The 16,428-nt window shown below is 31.8% G+C and overlaps 1 protein-coding gene across 2 annotated transcripts in view; it reads right to left on the bottom strand.

Annotated features, from left to right (window-relative positions):
• Positions 1 to 16,428, bottom strand: part of LOC127724556 (receptor-type tyrosine-protein phosphatase T-like) — a 177,609-nt gene that overhangs the window by 16,129 nt on the left and 145,052 nt on the right. For both annotated transcript variants that reach the window (XM_052231547.1, XM_052231540.1), the window contains exons 14-19: positions 9,202 to 9,313; positions 6,616 to 6,683; positions 3,755 to 4,011; positions 3,366 to 3,453; positions 1,811 to 1,878; positions 259 to 295 (exon numbers count right to left, since the gene is read on the bottom strand). In XM_052231547.1, coding sequence (XP_052087507.1) covers positions 259 to 295; positions 1,811 to 1,878; positions 3,366 to 3,453; positions 3,755 to 4,011; positions 6,616 to 6,683; positions 9,202 to 9,313 — 630 coding nt within the window. The remainder of the gene's footprint in view (positions 1 to 258; positions 296 to 1,810; positions 1,879 to 3,365; positions 3,454 to 3,754; positions 4,012 to 6,615; positions 6,684 to 9,201; positions 9,314 to 16,428) is intronic.

The following is a 16,428-nucleotide window of genomic DNA, read 5'->3' as shown; positions in this document are numbered from 1 at the left end:
TTTGTTATAAATCATGCCAGTAACGAAGTTCTGAATACTGAGGTGAATATATAATTAAATCGCAACTATGCACAATATTTTATGCAAATAGAAGGAACGAATACGGATTTCAGAATGTTTACTGAACACATGAAAATTCAATGTTTAAGTAGAAAAACAATACCAATAAATATATTTTAGTTGTATACATTGATTTTGAAATATCACAACAAAAAAAAGAAAGAAAAAAAAATCAAGAATGGAAAATTCTTTACGAACCTTGTGCTGCTATGTATGCCTTTTTAATTTCATAGTTCTGTAAAGGTAAAAAGGAAGAAATCTAAACTATTTATCATCGTTGTTATCAAGTTTTTATTATCACTAACAAGACAGCAAAATAGGTATGATTTAATACAGGGGAGAATCTAAATTCATTATCTGGTTTTATGTTAATTGTTAATATACAGCGTTTTTGCCTTTACGTCCATCTTATTTTTGCTTATTGGATATTTGTCCGTCTTCGACGTTTTGCATATTGGTTTAATGGATTTTTAGTATTTCATTCGCTGCTTCAACAAAAAGAATGCAGATTTCGTATGAAGATCAAAGACTGGTGGGTTTAGAGTCAGAATCAGTTTCATGTAGGATCACATGTCTTCCTGTTGACGGTTTGTTTGTGAACTGGCACGGAAAAAGAACTAGCTCAGGGTGAAGGTCTTGTACAACGCATTTTTTTTTACCATAACATTAACAGGTTCTTGCCCTGAATATGCACTTAATATTTGCAAATGAACGTTAAATACCCATCCATTCAAAACCTCCTGAGTTTCATTGTAGCGTGATCTATTCTGCAGGTGAGCGTGGGTTGGATCCCCACGGTTAAATCAAGAACTAGAACATTTGTATTTCCTACTACAGGAGTAAGAGCAAAGTCTGGTCGGCTCGCAGTCAGAATTTTGTGTCTGGATAGGGCAATTTGTCTTCATATTAAAGTTTAAAATTTTAAATTATTGTGTAGATATAGTATAAGGCGGGTTCCCTTTGAGATCTATCATATTTATCCATCAATTAGTCCTCACATTTTTATTGTTTTTTTCGACTACAATGCCAATACATAATAAAACCTATAGGGCTTTAGGTTGGCCTTTTGAGTACCCACGGCAGGTAAAGGAAGTCAACTTAGGAGTTCTGTGATTGGATGAAAGGGTACACTATATTTTTTTTATTTATTTATGAATAACTGCAGTGTGTATATTTACAATATAAATTTTTTAACCCATTGAAATATTTTCTTGAGAATTATACGAAAAAACATCCAAATTTTCATAAATTTGATGTAAAATGACGGTGGGCAACAAGCTCCGTTGGAAGATGGTCATGATACTATTTGACTTCAGTTTCTAAAACAGAATATTTAAATTATTGTAAGCTATATTTTCAACAATTAAACCACAAAAAATCAAGTATCTTTCACCAATATTACGGAATTACACAACTGATTTTTACAATACATTGACTGAAAGTAAAATGAAACAACACTAAAAAAAGGAAAGAATGCTAAAGTGGACAAGCTCACGTACTTTCATGTTCCCATAAAAAATATTATTTAAGATTGTAATACCGTCTCAAACAAATTTACGTTTAGTAAGTATGACATTGCCCTTAGACCAAGTGACTTAGAAATCAATAGGAATTTTCGTCTTAATACTGTTATTACATTTGACCCGGACGTTTGAGTTTTTAAAAATGTCTCAATTGAGATAAAGACATACACGAAAACGTACATTGTTGTAAATACTATATGATAGAAATTGTTTTTTTTTTAACTTACATCAATGTAACTAGCATTTATATAATCATTCTTAGTGTTTCCGTTCAGAATAACTCGTGAATGGTCATCTACAAATAAACATTTTATACAATTGAATGAAAACAATACATTCAAACATTGATTCCGCATATTACCTGACATTGGTGTATTTCCTACATTGGACTAATAATTGTATTCAAATTATATTTTAAAATTAAAGAAATCCCATTTGGTCCTCAAATTAGAACAAATATTTACATAATGTTAAACTTAAAACTTAGTAAAAGTAGCATCGTATGTGTCATGCTTATATTGGAAACACTGGTCTAGAAGCTTGAAAAATATCCTTATAGGTAAAGAACCACCAATTCGGCCCGGTCAGAAAGAGCATATAAGAAAGTATTACTTATTTTAAACACAATAGTTCCTACGCTAAGCTGTAACTTTTTCAATAAGTAAAATTCTGGGTAATTTTGTTATCAAACGAAAGCTTCAGGACTTGGGATCCTTGTGGAACCCTTGGTAAAAGTTTCCTTTGAATGATAAAAAAACATGAAATAAAAATACAAGGGCTTATTTGCCCTTTTAATCAGATTAGAAGTACCTGTTTTTGTACAAGTCAGGATAAGGTATAGTTTAGACATGAAATGACTATCCCTTTATTTGAACTTAAGACAACATTGCTATGAATGTTTGAAGTTGCAGAATTTAACATAGAAAGCATTGGGTCTATGCATTAGTGGTGTTATTCCTATACAATATATTTGGCTTGTGCGAGTGATATTATTTATATTTTGAACACCACTTGATGATGAAAAAAAAAAGGATTTCCTAGTCCTTTTTTCAAAATAATTTTTGTAGTTTCATAGCAGAAAACAATAGCAAATGATGCTCTAATTCTCCCTTATCGTAAGAATTAGAATATTTCATAAGAGTGGTCTCTTCAGTTTCTTCAAAGTTTTAGGTAAAAAATCTTCATACAGTGCATCAAATTATATTTGATATCCTGAATTTCATTTTCGCTGTACTTATATAAGTTTAGGTTGTTGTTTTGGAAAGTGAACTCGCGATATCATCATCTAGTTTGCTCTTGTTTTTACGCCGGAGTACTATTAGTTGATGTATATATCGAAAAAATTTCTTCATCTGATTGTTGATGTATTGGGTTCAATTGCCTGTTGAATGTTATCATTTCGAACTTTCAAAATTGGTATATTAGATAAAGTTATTAAATGCAATTTAAAAACTCCAAGACAATGTTACAAAACATAAAAAAAACAAACAAGATAAGACTCGTCAATTGCCTCTACAGGATTATAATTTTCTTTATTCTTGGCATCTAAATACATCGTTTTGTAAATAAAATTAGAAAATAATAACGAGCTTCATAGACTGTCTATACGAACAAAAATTCAAATCTACAATAGAAGAGAAAACGCTATATGAATTGTTAGCGTTTTGTTCCCAAATCACGTTCAGACACTTTTTTTCTATTTGATTCTAAAAATTAATAGTTAGCATTTTATTCTTTTAAATATTTCAAAACTATCATCATATATAATTAAGTTTTACATACACGGCCATGTTGAGAGAAAACGGTTTTTAATTTTATTTTCTTCTTTTGAACCTTCAACATGAGCATACACAAGCCCTCTAGGAAACATCTACAAAGAAACAAAAATTGATATGTTACTTGTCAGCATTATGTATCACATTATTTTAATAGCATCATTTAAAACAAATCACTTTTATTCCGTTTTTTTTCTCAGGAAAATGACTTTGTTGAAAATCGACTGTTTTCTTTCAGAACAAATTTACAATATCATCACTTCGTTTGTCATCTCCATGCTAGATCTATTTACAAGTATATAAAATTAAACAAACTATACCACACTTGTCGGATTCACAGAAAAGACACTGTATCGCTTTCATTAAAAACAAAAACTGCCAAGGTTCATAATTCACCTCATACTCTTTCTTGAAACCTTCGTCTTTTTGTTTCTCATTTATAGCTTCCTTTAGATCTTCAATCAGTATACTGTACTTAGAAACGTCATGTTCACTGTTAACATTAAAGTATTCGTTTTCAACCCCATTGTCGTCTATTTGAAATTCGAGATCTTCTCCGTCTTTTATGGTAAAAGTAACCTCTTCCTCATCTACTTTTGTAACGATATTAACATTTGCGTATTCATTTTCATTACTGGTTTCCTTCTGTCTACCTAAAGAAAATATTGAAAAAAAGTTTCAGCAGTCAATTCATATTCGCAGCATTTAATATCTTGAAAGGAATATTGTATGTTTAGAACGTGTAAAAATAAATCCAAAATTAATAATAAAAAGGAACAAATAGTACGAAAATACCAAGGAGGCAAGTAAATGTCCAGGAGAGACAAACAACAAACCGTGGCAAACATAAAAGAACAGAAAGATATCGACAAACATTGCAAAAACAAATGTAAATAACCTCATGAAATTTTTTTTAATAAAAATTAAAAAAAAGAAAGAAAAAACGGCGGCGTTACTGATTGCCGTTGAAAGAGCTCCAAAACACAGAGGATAAATTGATATATTTTGTGATCCACAGAAATACTGATAACATGAATCATCAGTAAATATGAATTTTCTAATATTAAACCATAAACAATTGTAATAAGAAATTACAAACAAAAAACAAATGTAAATAACCTCATGAAAATAAATTTAATAAAAATTTAAAAAAAAAGAAAAAAAAAACGGCGGCGTTACTGATAGCCGTTGAAAGAGCTCCAAAACACAGAGGATAAATTGATATATTTTGTAATCCACAGAAATACTGATAACATGAACCATCAGTAAATATGAATTTTCTAATCTTAAACCATAAACAATTGTAATAAGAAATTACAAACAAAATACCGAAGTGCAATAAGTGTATCAACATTCATAAATCCAACATTTCGTTTAGTGTGTGTTGCTCATGCCAATTACACAATTTTTGATGGTTAACTACCGAATATATACCATTACTGATACTCACAGTGTACAGTTGAATGGCTTTACATAATAGAGAAAGTCAAAATAAATGTCCATTTATGGGGGAAAATATGAATTTTTATATCCAAGGAATGGGCAATGCTTCGGAATTCATTAACTTAAAATACGCATTCAATATTAAATATGAGTTTTCAGATGTTGCAATTTTTGATAATTTAATTTTATTTTTATTTTCCCAGTGTTGTACATTTTGTATCCACTAATCTCATCTATAATTTTAAGATGAAGCTTACCGAGACTATTTCTGCACAGAAGTACATGCACTATAAATGATCCTGAATAATGTTCACCAGATCTACTATATCAGTCACTGAAAAGCACGTTCGCACAAAAAAAGCATAAACAACTGGCTGTTAATGGAAAAAGTTAATTTGAGTCTATTGTTTTATTTTGTTGTCATTTTTACGTAGTTGAGTGGTGTCATAACATTGCCGATGCCGCTTTTACTGGACCAGATGCGCATTTTGACAATCAATGTCTCTATTCGAATGATCTAACCTTAAAATCCAGTATAAAGACGTTAAAGCATATTTGCATCTTCATTCGTTACCCGTTTCGTCCATTAGAAATATTTCACTGGGGGAACACCTGTTCAGAAAGTTCCCTTGGAAATACTTTTACGTCAAAACGTCCGGACGAATGATGATTTCTATTTAAACATTACTCTCCATTCATAAAAAATAAAGGAGTGTACGAACAAATAAATTATATCACAGTTAATTTTATACGCTAAAGGAAATACAATGTATCATTACCTGTAAAAAGTAAAATCACAAAAATACCAAACTCCAAAGAAAATTCAAATCGGAAAGTCCTTTATCAAATGTCAAAGTCAAAAACTCAAACACATCAAACGGATGGAAAACAACTGTCATATTCCTGACTTGGTACAGGCATTTCCTTGTGTAGAAAATGGTGGATTAAATCTTGTTTTATAGCTAGCTACACCTCTGACTTGTATGACAGTCGCAAAAAATTCCATTATATTGACAACAATGTGTGAGCAAAACAAACAGATATAATAGGTATAAGTGTAAAACATTGGGGTACAGCAGTCAACATTGCGTCATAATCCTTATCACTATAAAAACAAACAAATATGTCAACAAAGAAAAACAAAATGGCATAAAGACAAAGTAATAAGCAAAAATGAAAGACAAGAAAAGAAAAAAATTACCATAGCACAATAAAACAAAGGTGGGATGTATAAGTACCGAGCCACGCCAAAAGAATATTAACGAAAATGGACAAAACAGTAAAGGTTAATAATGTACAAAGACAGAACACTATAACACGTAATTAAGATGATAAACAACGTCAGTACCTAGAATCTATACCTTAAGACCATCATGTATTATTTAAAGAGTTGATACGGAATATTTATAAACAAGGCCTTGGTATCTTCCGATGAACTCTTTTCGAAAGAGAACGAGACGTTATTTGTCATAACCCTAGTTCTTCAACTTTCTGCTCAGATACTGGTGACGTTTCACAAAGCCTGGGTAGCAGCTGCAAGCTCTTGAATACCGAATGAGTTGGGAAATGAATATCCAATATGCAGGTGAAGTTGGTATATTGCTACTAAAGTGGGGGAAATTGATCATTTCAAATTAAAATCGTCTCGTTTGTCATAGATTCTAGTATTGAGATGACCGCTTATGTCAAATTCAAGGTATAAGTCTAAAAATAAACGTATGCTCAAATTTCAGGTTCGAGAATTTTTTTTCATTATAGTAAAAACAACAGTATCTTGTTTTTACATGAAAAGACAACAAAAACAGTTTGCTCACCGAAAGTGGTCTTATCGCTTGATTTTGTCCGGTCAACATATCTCTCTCTTGTTGATATTAAGCTGCGTCTGCAAATTAGAAGCAAAAAACGATATATAAGGTATGTTTTATCAATTAGTTTGGGAAAATTTAAGAAATATTAGAGAAATATGTCTGTCATTAATTATTGAGCTCGTCAAGATATAATATTATATAGACTCTTAAGGCTTTCAATTAAATTTGCAACAGTCAGGTGAGTAAAGTTTTTGTTATGTATTTTAAACATATCACCAATTTCGAATTTATTGTTTAACATAATTATATGTCCTCAGCATTATTATATGCTAAAAAATAATTCTAATCGTGAATAATGTGAACTACAAGAATGAACTTTTTACTTCTTTGTAGCAACATTCTCACAGCGGCTGCATACGAAAAATATGTCTCTTAATTAATACGGTAATTCAGAATATGCGCTTCCTAACATGAGTTCCGTAATAGAGGATTACTATTTACATGGATGCTGATAATTCAAGAGTTCTATATGTGAAATTTGAAGCCATCATTTTGAAAGTTTTCAAAATTTGGTAAACCATTGTGAAATAACTGTTTCATAGACTCATAGATGACCACGGATACGTCCCAATTGTCGTAACTACAATCCTGTCCTCATTTCCGCGATTGTGACGTCACCAAATGCAACTTATAAACGATTTTTACTTATGATGAGTAACATGACGGGTGCTTCAAGTAAGTGGGAACATACACACTCTTTAAGTGTTCCTACCGATTCTTGGTAGGGTTTTGTTGCCCAATCTTTATTTGTTTATGCACTCTTCTGTTTTTGTTGTTTGTCTGTTCGTGTTTCTTTTGTCATGGTTTTTGTATGATTTTAAACTGATAATTATTGATTGCCTCCTTAGTATCTTTACTCTCTGTTGTTGTGTGTGTACTCACTCGTTTGTATTATGCACAAATCCTTTATTTGTAAAATGACACAAAACAGACGAGGATGGAGAGTTGTCTCATTGGCAATCATACCACATCTTCCTGTATCTATAAGGTTAACGATTAAGTATGTCAGAAGTATGTTTCATCTCGCAAACTATTTACAGACATCTGACTTAAAACAGTGGAAAGCACACTCATTTTGTAGGTACAAGAAAAAATAAAAAAACAAAAATTCCACAAAAGTGTAACATATCAAATTAAGGTCATGTATATCTTTGCTGTAGAACATACATTGTGTTTGAAATGGTTTATCAAATTTTAATGAACAAGAAAACAAGACATTTATAAAAATAAATTATAAATTTGTTTTTTAATGGTGCTACGTGTTAAAAAAATACAATTAAGAAATAAAATCTTGAAAAGATATATTATTTCCAAAATAATATACCATCTGGAAACTTAAACACAATCATTTATAAAATTTGTAAATTATTTTCTCTTTATACATATAATCATACTTCTATAAGAAAACAAAACAACGTCAATAATGTATTACACGGACTCGGTCTAGAGGTTTGGGTAACGATATTGATAGTAATATACGAACATGTGTAATAAAATCGTATTAAGAAATATTTCAGCTTTCTTCGGTGTCAATGTTTTTAAACCAAGAGTTCCAAGTGGTGAGGTTGGAAACATCCCTTCAAATATTTTATGGATGCCATTATGAGTTGTTTTGACCTTTATGAAATATATGTTTCACTGATGACTACAAATATGGTCGAATTGTCGGAACAAATATCCCGTCCTCTTTTTCTCGAATGTGACCTACCGAATATTATACTTATCACCGGGTTTGGGCTTACATGAGTAACACAAGGGAGCATCTGAGATCACTCCCGGTTTTGGTGGGGATCGTATTGCTCGGTCTTTAGATTTCTGTGTTGTGTTTTGTATAAATTATAAATGTTGTTTGCCCTTTCAATCGTTTCATATACCAATGCAATAAAAATTAAAACGTTTCATATACCAGTGCGATAAAAATTAAACGCAATATTTCGATAGACAAACTATCGTCATCAGGTTTGCATCTATCCAGTTGAAATCGGTTGCAGATACAATCTAAGAAACTTTTACGGCTCATTGCAGTTTGGTCAATCAGATCTAAATGTACTGCGTATAACAAATGTATGACGTTCAAGATTGTTCTTTTGGTCTACGAAATCAAAGTTGAAGTAAGGTTAATTTGCAACGGTTCGTTGGTTTCTTATGTTTACCCTATTTATTCTGGATAGATTCAAGCCTAAAGAAGCTAGTTTGTCTTTGGAATGTGTTATTTTTTTTTCGAATTGTAAATATTTTAGTTTAGTTAAACTAGTATTCCTTTATACAAATCAATATTAATTTGTTCATCTTTATTTCATATTCGAAAAAACAACAATCAAAGAAACTAGGCTCATAATTTTGTACGCCAGACGCGAAAAGACTAAATTTGCATATATGCGCTGGCGTAGAAACTTTTTATCATTGTCACTTTAAAAATGAAATCTATAAAAACATGATTCCGCAAACTGATAACTTCAAATATAAAATGGTCATGCAATTTTGCTGTCAATCAATTTTACCTGTACATGTATATATATTTCATGAACTTACTTGTAAAAGATAAATGCTGCCACCATTATAAGCACAACGATTATTACAGCTGCAACACCTCCACCTATCGCGGCCACGTTAGACGAACCTTTAACTGGGGATTTAGATCCATCTTGAATAATAGACATATATTGTGTGTTCAATAAACATAAAAAAAATTAACACAAAATTATTGTATTTGCAACATTACGTATATAAAATATGTAATTATATTACCACTCAGTTGGCAAAAATAAAGTATAAGTTCAAGGTATACGTAATATAACTATATTTAGTCAGTTTTGTTGTGTCAAATCAAATTCTGTGATGCATTTCTTCTGAATAAATATTTCATATGGCTGTTTATCGATTGTTTCTGCCAAAGATTACCATCGAATGTTGCAATTTTGGTAGCCAAATCGCATATCACTTCTCTTCGATTGTTAAATCGTCGAATGCGGCATATTACGGGACTTGTACTACTGTAAATGAGCAACACGAAAGGTTCATTTGATTTTGTTTGAGTATTGTGATATTTAATTGTTCCTTTCGGTTGAGTTGCCTTTACACCAGTACCGACTTCTCTTTCATTTTAACTAAACAAATTGTAAGGCTAAACTGTTTCTACCCGGAAATGAGTTGTTGGAGTATTTTAAAAAGACTTTTTAAAGAATTGTTTTTAAAGATCAGATTTTGCCCAATTTTTTTATATATATTTCAGAGATTGTATTATATTGATTTTGCCTTCATGTAATAAAAGAGTTCCCTCTGGTCTGTTTATATTTTACGATTAAAGAACCTTAAGTCATTTATTTTGCCAAACGAAGTATAAATGATGTGCAGAAAAGAGGGTGATGATACCAAAGAGACATTCAAACTCACTGGTAAAAAAAGAATTGACAATGACAGGACAGAAAACGAAAAACCACCAAAAGACAAGCAACAGTATACAAAACTTAACATAGAATAAAAAAGACTAAGCAACATGAACCCACCAAAAAAACTTGATGTGATTTCATGTGAGACCATTTGACGTAGAAGTTAACAATTATACGTCACCATACGGCCTTCAACAATGAGCAAAAACCCATACCGCATAGTAAGCTATAAAAAGCCCCGAAATGACAAATGTAAAAACAATTCAAACGAGAAAACTAACGGCCTGATTTATGTTAAAAACAATAAACGAAAAACAAATATGATATGCAGCAACAAACGACAACCACTGAGTAACAGGCTCCTGACGTGGAACAGGCATATACAGAATGTGGTGGGGTTAAACATGTAAACATTATAGTTCGTTTAAGTTTTAAAAATGTCCATACATACAATACGTTTTTTTATTTGTGCAATAAAATTGAGAATGGAAATGGGGAATGTGTCAAAGAGACAACATCCCGACCAAAGAGCAGAAAACAGCCGAAGGCCGCCAATGTGTCTTCAACACAGCGAGGAGATCCCGCACCCGGAGGTGGGCTTCAGCGGGACCCTAAACAAAAATGTGTACTATTTCAATGAAAATGGACGTCACACTAAACTCCAAAACATATAAATGAACTAAAATTAAAAAAAAAACATACAAAACTAGCAAAGGCCACAGGCTCCTGACTTGGGACAGGCGCAAAAATGCGGCGGGATTAAAAATGTTTTGTGAGATCTCAACCCTTCCCCTATACCTCTAGCTAATGTAGAATAAACAAACACACAGCAATACGCAGAGTAAAACTCAGTTTAAAAGAAGTCCGAGTCCGATGTCAGAATAGGTAACAAAAGAAACTAAGCAAAATGACAATGATACATAAATTAACAAAGGACTACTAGCAGTTACTGACATGCCAGCTCCAGACCTCAATTAAACTGATTGAAAGATTATGTCTTCATCATATGAAAATTAAGCACAATCTCTTCCGTTAGGGGTTTAGTATCATACCATCATAAAATATATGAGAAGAACATAATCCGTATCGTGCCAACAACTGGTTTTAGGGTTTTAGAATAAATGTGTTTATTTCCGATGCAAAGACCCTATGAGTGAATCAATATTAATACCAAAATATGCCATCTTTAATGACCTGACAACAGTATCGTAACTATATCCCTTCTGAATAAGTATGTTTAAAGGTTTGGGTAGCTTTTGAGGTGAATGTCGACATTTTTGTGCTTTGTATAGAATATTACCATAAACAATTGGATGTGAAATACCTGAACGTATAAGATGTCTGCATGTTGATTTATATTTACGAATGATGTCCTTGTACCGATGATAACATTTAGTAAATGTTTTGACTAGTTTGATATCGAAAACCCTGGTGTAATAATTTTTCAGTAATACAGAGGTTTCTTTCGTTAAAATCAGATACATACACGAGCGAATCGAACAAGTTGTGATATATAAACACCATAAGATGGTGACAAGGGAACGTGATCATCTAAAAATGGATAATTAACAATAGGAAATGAAAAATCATCTCTTTTACCATAAATTTGGGTATTAAGCTTCCCGTTAAAGATATGGATATCAAGATCAAGGAAAGGGCAGTGTTCATTGTTAGTATTAGCTTTATTTAAAGTCAGTTCATTAGGATAAATCTCTTTAGTGTAGATACTGTAGTCGTCATTATTGATAGCCAATATATCATCCAAATATCTATTAAATTTTTGTATCCGATGTTGTTTCGATGAGTCATTGTTCATTTTAGTCATAAATTGTAACTCATAAAAATACAGAAAGAAATTCGCAATAAGTGTTGCACAATTAGTCCCATTTGAATTTCGATAACTTGACGATATACGGAATCTCCATAGCGAACAAAAATGTAATCTAGTAAAAATTCAAGGGCAGTTATCGTATCAAAGCAGGTCTAATTGACATAGTTCTTTTGTCTGGTGTTACTAAAAAATGACCTAAAAGAGTTAGAACATATATATTCGCATTCTGACTTTTAAAATGCCCATTTAATAAGGTGTGTGAATTATGATTATGAGGCAAAGTGTTATATAGGGTAGAAAAATCAAAACTTTGAACAGATTCGAAATCACCGATATAAGCATGCAATTTATCAAGTACTTCCAACGAATTTTTAACACTCCAAAAGTAATTAATTCCACTATTTTCAAAGGCCTTATTTGAACAATTTATTACCAGATTTTTGATTGTACCAAGTGTACTAGTAAGTAGAATAGACAGTTTAGTAGTGGAACAATGGCTTGAACAAGAAATAATTCTATATTTATAAGGTGTTTTGTGCAGCTTCGGAAGACAGTACATAGTTGGAACTTTCATTGTATTTGGTTCTGCTTGTAAAGAGGTAGCTAAAAGTTTATGTTTGTTAAAGATGTCATTTTCCGAAAATGGAGTCAGTTTGAATGTTGGTGAATTCATGATTTCCTTTTGCAGAACCTCAATGTAAAATTTACGTCAAACAATAAATGACATTATTAGCAGCCTTATCAGCCGGGACAAAAACATATTCTATGGCGAGTTCTTTTAGCTTATGTTTGATACGAGAAATAGGGCTATTGTGGTTGTTTTGTAAACCTTTTCTCGTTTTATCCATTTCGAGCAGTAAGTACGGAGTGAGTCGTGGATAATCCTACGACACTCATTCCAATTATTAATTGACGGGGGACGATATTTAGGTCCTTTACTGAGGAATGATTTCATCAATTTTGGGAAACAGTTTAGAATAACAATATGCAATTATAATTTGGACGATTTCATACTTAGGACTGCAATGTGGAATTGTGTTGCAATCCTCTAAAATGTAATGTAAATTATTAACAGGTAAAGAACAATGATTGGTTAACAGATATTGTCTGCCGTTGTTTTTTGAAAAAGTAATTAGGTCTGAGATATGCGTCCATCTTTTTATTTATTGATAAAATATTCTAGGGGAAAAGGATTCGCCAGTGTTCAATTCTACTGAGAAAATATGTATTTTAAATTCAACTTCAATAGATGAAATACTATATAAATATAAGAAGATGTCACATGATTGCCAATGAGACAACTCTCAACCAGAGACTAAATGATGTAAAAGCTAACAACTATTCTATGATGTTTTATTTATAGAACTTAAACAGACTATCCTGTTCTGTAGTGGCCATATAAAGTTGGGCCACTGATACTTTTAATTACCTTATTGTTATTTGTTTAACATAAGTGGTAAACGTTTCATGCGTATTAAGCACAATAACAGATTTTCAACTAGAAAATTGACATGTCAGCAAGATTCCCGCTTGCAAATTTTTTAGTGTGATACAGATTAAAAAAAAAAATACTCATGCAAGCAAGCAATTCACTACTTTCATGATATATCAATTTTCTTTAATTATGATTACCAACCTGCTCGTGCATTTTTCATTGTTATTCAACGCAAAATAATTATCTAAGAGACCTAGGACGATCTCATTTCACAAAAGATTTCTATTGTCTACTTATTGTACCTCGAACTTATTTACCCGGTGTAGGTCTTTAAGTTGAGGTTCAGTTTACTAAAAGTAAATCGGGCATGACTAATTAGATACGCCCTTTTAAAATCAGGGGGTCCGAAATAGGATCGGGAAAACACCCAGCAAAATACCAAAATTTACTATTTTAGAATTTTTTTATTCAATGTGCTTTTGGTTGCTTTTATATCTCCGGTCAATAATCAAACGGTATTTTATTGGAAATACTAACCTGTCTCGAACCTGGTGACGTTGGCTGCAATAGGAATTTATTTACAAAAAAAGTTCATATATCTCATTTACTTATAGTGGCCGTTAGTGATTGTAAATTCATGACGTTTTGTTTTTGACATTCGTCTACCGTGGAAGAAAAAGGGAAGGAGGGCTAATAGCTTAACTTACACGACTTCGACCATGGTTCAACTGTATTCTATTACGGCATACGTTTTACCTCAATCGAACGCTCTGCCTTAAGCTTATTGTAAAAAGTGCCACTCTAAAATTGTAATCATTTGCTTCAGGTTGATCCACTCGCCGTGAATATGCATGACATATTTGCCACTGGACATTAATGGAGCAATTAATTTACCAGCTTCATTTAGTGATATATAATCATTTGTCTTCAGTTGATAATTGTCTCTATAAGTTTTCCTAATTTTATATATTTTAATTTTATTTACATTTGCATTTTTAAGCGTAAATCTTAGCATTTCTTCGATCATTTTTCTCTTTGCATTTAATCTTTTTTTAACATTAAAAAACGTTGTCATAGTACACATCAGGGGTTACATTGTATCCTTTCCAGCAAAACTAATAGGAGAGGGGATTAGAACAGAAAACCAATCTTCATTGAGTGGCAATAACTCTTATATTGAAGCGTACAATGACGACTGTCTCGTCTAGGTGACAACATTTGCTGTTTAAAGCTTATTTATATCTCAGAGTGGTATAATAGTTGACATAAAAGCAAAAATGGATAAAAAAATGTTGACACTAATTTATATAAGGATTCAACTTATTTTGAGCGTTTCATTTTTTTGTTTAGATATTGTCTTGCTAATCGGTTTTGTTAAAAAAAATTCATCTTCAATTGTCCTGGCAAAAGTGGCAAAAAAATGTGTAAAAATCAGCCATGCGACTTATTTGAAAAGATTTAGCAGATCTTTCTTGCTGTTTACAAATTTCAATCATTCAACTCATGCGTAGATCGTATTTCCCTCTAATGTTTTTAACGTATAGATAGCGTGGAATTCCCACTACACCAGTCATCGGAAATACATTCCTATTTCGATCAGACAAAGCTGCGCATTTATATATCCGACAAGCTAAACGAACGCACCCAAGGCAAGGGTATACTGTGGGACGGGAGAGGTCCAGACATGTCAATATCTCTATACCCAAGTGAATCATTTTGTTTTCGATAAAAGGATATAAAGGTATACAGTAATGCGACAGCAACCCAAAGACACAGACAAATCAAATCATTAAGATTCAACATTCAGTTTTTATAGAAAGATGAGTATACAGAATAAAATGCTCAAAACCGCCCCATGACTAAATAATAGTTATACGGAGTTAATTCAATAATATTTACCGTCAAATATTATATATCCCAAAACACACATTTGATTTAATATTATTTACCGTCAAAGGTATCCCAACAATCACAAGAAGTGTTTGGTTGAAAAATTTCACCTGCCCAATTTTAATTTTGATCGGTGAAAATTTAAGAAGTTGTACTATAAAACAGTAGAAGAAATACACTACACTGTATAATATAACGGTAAATTATAAGTACCAAGTGTACTAGTAAGTAGAATAGACAGTTTAGTAGTGGAACAATGGCTTGAACAAGAAATAATTCTATATTTATAAGGTGTTTTGTGCAGCTTCGGAAGACAGTACATAGTTGGAACTTTCATTGTATTTGGTTCTGCTTGTAAAGAGGTAGCTAAAAGTTTGTTTGTTAAAGATGTCATTTTCCGAAAATGGAGTCAGTTTGAATGTTGGTGAATTCATGATTTCCTTTTGCAGAACCTCAATGTAAAATTTACGTCAAACAATAAATGACATTATAAGCAGCCTTATCAGCCGGGACAAAAACATATTCTATGGCGAGTTCTTTTAGCTTATGTTTGATACGAGAAATAGGGCTATTGTGGTTGTTTTGTCAACCTTTTCTCGTTTTATCCATTTCGAGCAGTAAGTACGGAGTGAGTCGTGGATAATCCTACGACACTCATTCCAATTAATAATTGACGGGGGACGATATTTAGGTCCTTTACTGAGGAATGATTTCATCTCTCGGTCATTAACGATGTTAAGGTCTCCTGTTATAACATGGGAACTGGGGCCATATATGTATTCGGAATTACTGCAATGTCATGACGTAGGTGTATTGTCAATGATATTAACATCTTTACACACTTCGCTATAATTAAACACATACTTTCGGGTATATTTTTGTAAACATAACAAATAAGAGGGAGTTCAGTATTATCAAAATAGCCAGGAATTTGTTCTTTAACAGAATGATCATTAAAAATACCGGCAATATTTACAAAATCAAAACCTTTATTGACATATTTGATTTTAATAAAATGTTTTAATGAATTTCAAGGCGATCAATTTTGGGAAACAGTTTAGAATAACAATATGCAATTATAATTTGGACGATTTCATACTTAGGACTGCAATGTGGAATTGTGTTGCAATCCTCTAAAATGTAATGTAAATTATTAACAGGTAAAGAACAATGATTGGTTAACAGATATTGTCTGCCGTTGTTTTTTGAAAAAG

The sequence above is a fragment of the Mytilus californianus genome, unplaced genomic scaffold, assembly GCF_021869535.1.
Source record: "Mytilus californianus isolate M0D057914Y unplaced genomic scaffold, xbMytCali1.0.p SCAF_1, whole genome shotgun sequence".
NCBI classification, from domain to species: domain Eukaryota; kingdom Metazoa; phylum Mollusca; class Bivalvia; order Mytilida; family Mytilidae; genus Mytilus; species Mytilus californianus.
This window is presented reverse-complemented; position numbering and strand designations above follow the sequence as displayed.